General features: G+C 60.0%; 1 protein-coding gene across 1 annotated transcript; it reads left to right on the top strand.

The window, feature by feature from the left end:
* Positions 1-202: 202 nt before the first annotated feature.
* LOC123184828 (uncharacterized) lies at positions 203-2,271 on the top strand. Its single transcript, XM_044596879.1, has 2 exons — positions 203-1,723; positions 1,963-2,271. The coding sequence occupies exon 1, from the start codon at positions 248-250 to the stop codon at positions 1,571-1,573; it is 1,326 nt and encodes a 441-aa protein (XP_044452814.1). The 5' UTR covers positions 203-247; the 3' UTR covers positions 1,574-1,723; positions 1,963-2,271.
* The last annotated feature ends 540 nt before the right edge of the window (positions 2,272-2,811 follow it).

Genomic DNA, 2,811 nt, shown 5'->3' with positions numbered 1-2,811 from the left:
TAACAGCCACGACCGCATCAGCAGCGGACCTGGCCGGTCCGTGCACATCGTGCGCGCCCACGCCCTTGCATGCACGGCATGCTCGGCGTGATCCTGCAATCTAGCAACGTCCGCTTCACTCCCTCCTCCTGTATCTCAACTCGTTGTAACTGTATAAATCAGCCCATCGAGGCAAGGAATAAACATAGAGTGAGTTCGGCAATCCAACTTGGTATCAGATGCTTCCTGATCCCTTCTTGCTTCCGCCATGAACAGGCTCCTCCGCCGGAGCCGCTCTGCCAGCTTCGACGGCCCGACCTCGGATCCCTTCGCCGCGATCCCTGTTGCCATCGCCGCCCCCGCCGCCCCCGCCGCGGCCACCGCTGCACCCACCGCGGCCATCCCTCCTCCCGCCGCGGTCTCCGCGGCCCGTCTCCCGCCTGACATCGTCCAGGGCAAGCAAGCCGTCCCCGCGGGCGTCGCCTCTTCCTCGTCCCTGGCGACCCACGGCGCCCCTGCCACCACTCTTCTTCAGACGACCGGCAGTGTCCCCGTCCAGCCACTCCACCTCGGCGGCTCCAGCGGCGGTCTCGTGCCCCGCGTCCCCGCCCCCGCCATCGGCTCTTCTTCCTCCGACGGCCTCCCATTGTCCATCTCCCACCACTTCACCATGGGCCGGCTCGAGCATGACTCGGGTAACTACACAAAATGGCGTCAACTCTTTTACTTTGTAAGCTGCAAGTATAATGTGCAGCACCATCTCGACGTGCCCTCCGCGCCGCTCCGCAAGAGCGCCATCTGGCGCAACGACGACCTGACGATGGTCCTGTGGTTCTACGGGGTCATCACCGACGATCTCATGGACGTTGTGGGCTCGCCGGACAGCACCGCCTTCGACATCTGGACGCAGTTGCACCTTCACTTCCGGGACAACCAGGCGGGCCGCGCCGTCATCCTCGGCGCCGAGTTCCGGAACCTCGTGCAGGGCGACCTCTCCGTCGCCGAATATTGTCGGCGTCTCAAGTCCCTCACCATCGAGCTCGGGGAAGTCGGCGAGCGCGTCACCGACCAGACGCTGACCCTGCAGCTGATTCGCGGCCTGAGCCGCAAGTACCACGTCATGGCGACGCTGCTGCCCATGCAGTCGCCCTTTCCGTCCTTCGTCCAGGCGCGCTCGCGTCTTCTCATGGAGGAGATCACGGCGAACGAGCGTGCTCGCCTGGATGCCGCCCCGAGCACTCCCCCACCGCCCTCACCATCACCGACCATGGCTCTAACGACCGCAGCTCCGAGCGCGTCCCCAACACCACCGCCGACCCGGGCAGGCACTCCGCCGCCGCCCCCAACTCCGACCAAGGCGGCCGTGGCCGCGGACGTGGCCGCGGCCCTCCTGCCGGCGGCTTCACACCGGGCGGGTCTTCCTCGTCTGGGCGCGGCGCGCCACTCCCTCCACCCGGGGCGTACACACGGTACTTCACCCCGTACGACGCCCTCATCTCGCCACCCTCCCAGGGGCGCGGGCAGTGGGTCGCCCCCAACGCCGCCGGGGTGCTCGGTCCCCGGCCTCCTCCTCCGCAGTAGGCGTACCCGATGATCACTCCTCCCTCGCCGCAGCAGGCCGCGCTGACCTGGGAGCAGTACAACCACCTCTACACCGCCCTCCAGAACCTCTCCATGGCCCAGCAACAGGCTGGCGGCGCCCAAGAGTGGTTCCTCGACACGGGGGCCTCATCACACATCACCGGTAAGAAAAACACACTCGCCTCTTATTCTCCCCCATTGATGCATCACTCTCGCGGTATTATTGTCGGTGACGGGTCATGCCTTCCCATCACCGCTGTTGGCACCACCTCTCTATCCTCCTTCAAGCTAAGTGACATTCTTGTCTCACCCACAATCATCAAAAACCTCATCTTCGTCCGTCGTTTTACTCGTGATAACTCTTGTACTATTGAATTTGATGAGTCTGGTTTTACTGTGAAGGACCTCCTAACCCGGCGCATCATGATGAGGTGCAATAGTTACGGTGATCTATACCCTTTCTTCAGCAACGTCGGCGTCCAGCATGCGCTCTCCGTGGTCGGCAACTTATGGCATCTCCGTTTGGGCCATCCCAGCAATAACTGTGTTTCCATTTTAGCCAAAAACTTCCTTCCTTCTTGTAATAATGACAATGCAAAATCTAGTGTTTGTGCTTCTTGTCAATTAGGAACGCAGCCCCGGTTGCCCTTTTATTCATCTTACTCTGTCACCACCGCTCCTTTCCAATTAATACATTGCGATTTATGGACTTCTCCCGTTTATAGTTTCTCTGGTTATAAGTATTACCTTGTTATACTTGATGACTACTCGCATTTTTCATGGACGTTTCCGCTACGTCACAAGTCCGACACCGCCGCGACAATTTACCGTTTCTTCACTTACGTACTCACCCAATTTCGTGTCCCTATCCAGTGCATGCAATGCGACAATGGCGGCGAGTTTCTCACCACCGACGTCGGTGAGCTCTTCACTCGCCATGGCGCCTCTCTCCGTCTCTCATGCCCTCACACGTTGCCGCAAAACGGTAAAGCCGAACGCCTTCTCCGCACAACCAACGACATCATTAGGGTCATGCTCATTCACGCCCAACTTCTTGTGCCGTTTTGGGTGGAAGCCCTCCATACCGCCACCTACGTCCTCAACCGATGACCCTCATCCTCCATCCAATCCCAAACACCATTCTACCGCCTTCTAGGACACCACCCCTCGTATGATCATATGCGTGTGTTCGGGTGTCTCTGCTTCCCTAACACCTACGCACAAGTGCCCATAAACTCGCTCCACGCTCCA

The sequence above is a fragment of the Triticum aestivum genome, chromosome 2A (genome assembly GCF_018294505.1).
Source record: "Triticum aestivum cultivar Chinese Spring chromosome 2A, IWGSC CS RefSeq v2.1, whole genome shotgun sequence".
NCBI classification, from domain to species: domain Eukaryota; kingdom Viridiplantae; phylum Streptophyta; class Magnoliopsida; order Poales; family Poaceae; genus Triticum; species Triticum aestivum.
The sequence above is the reverse complement of the archived record's forward strand: the minus strand, read 5'-3'. Positions and strand labels throughout refer to the sequence as shown.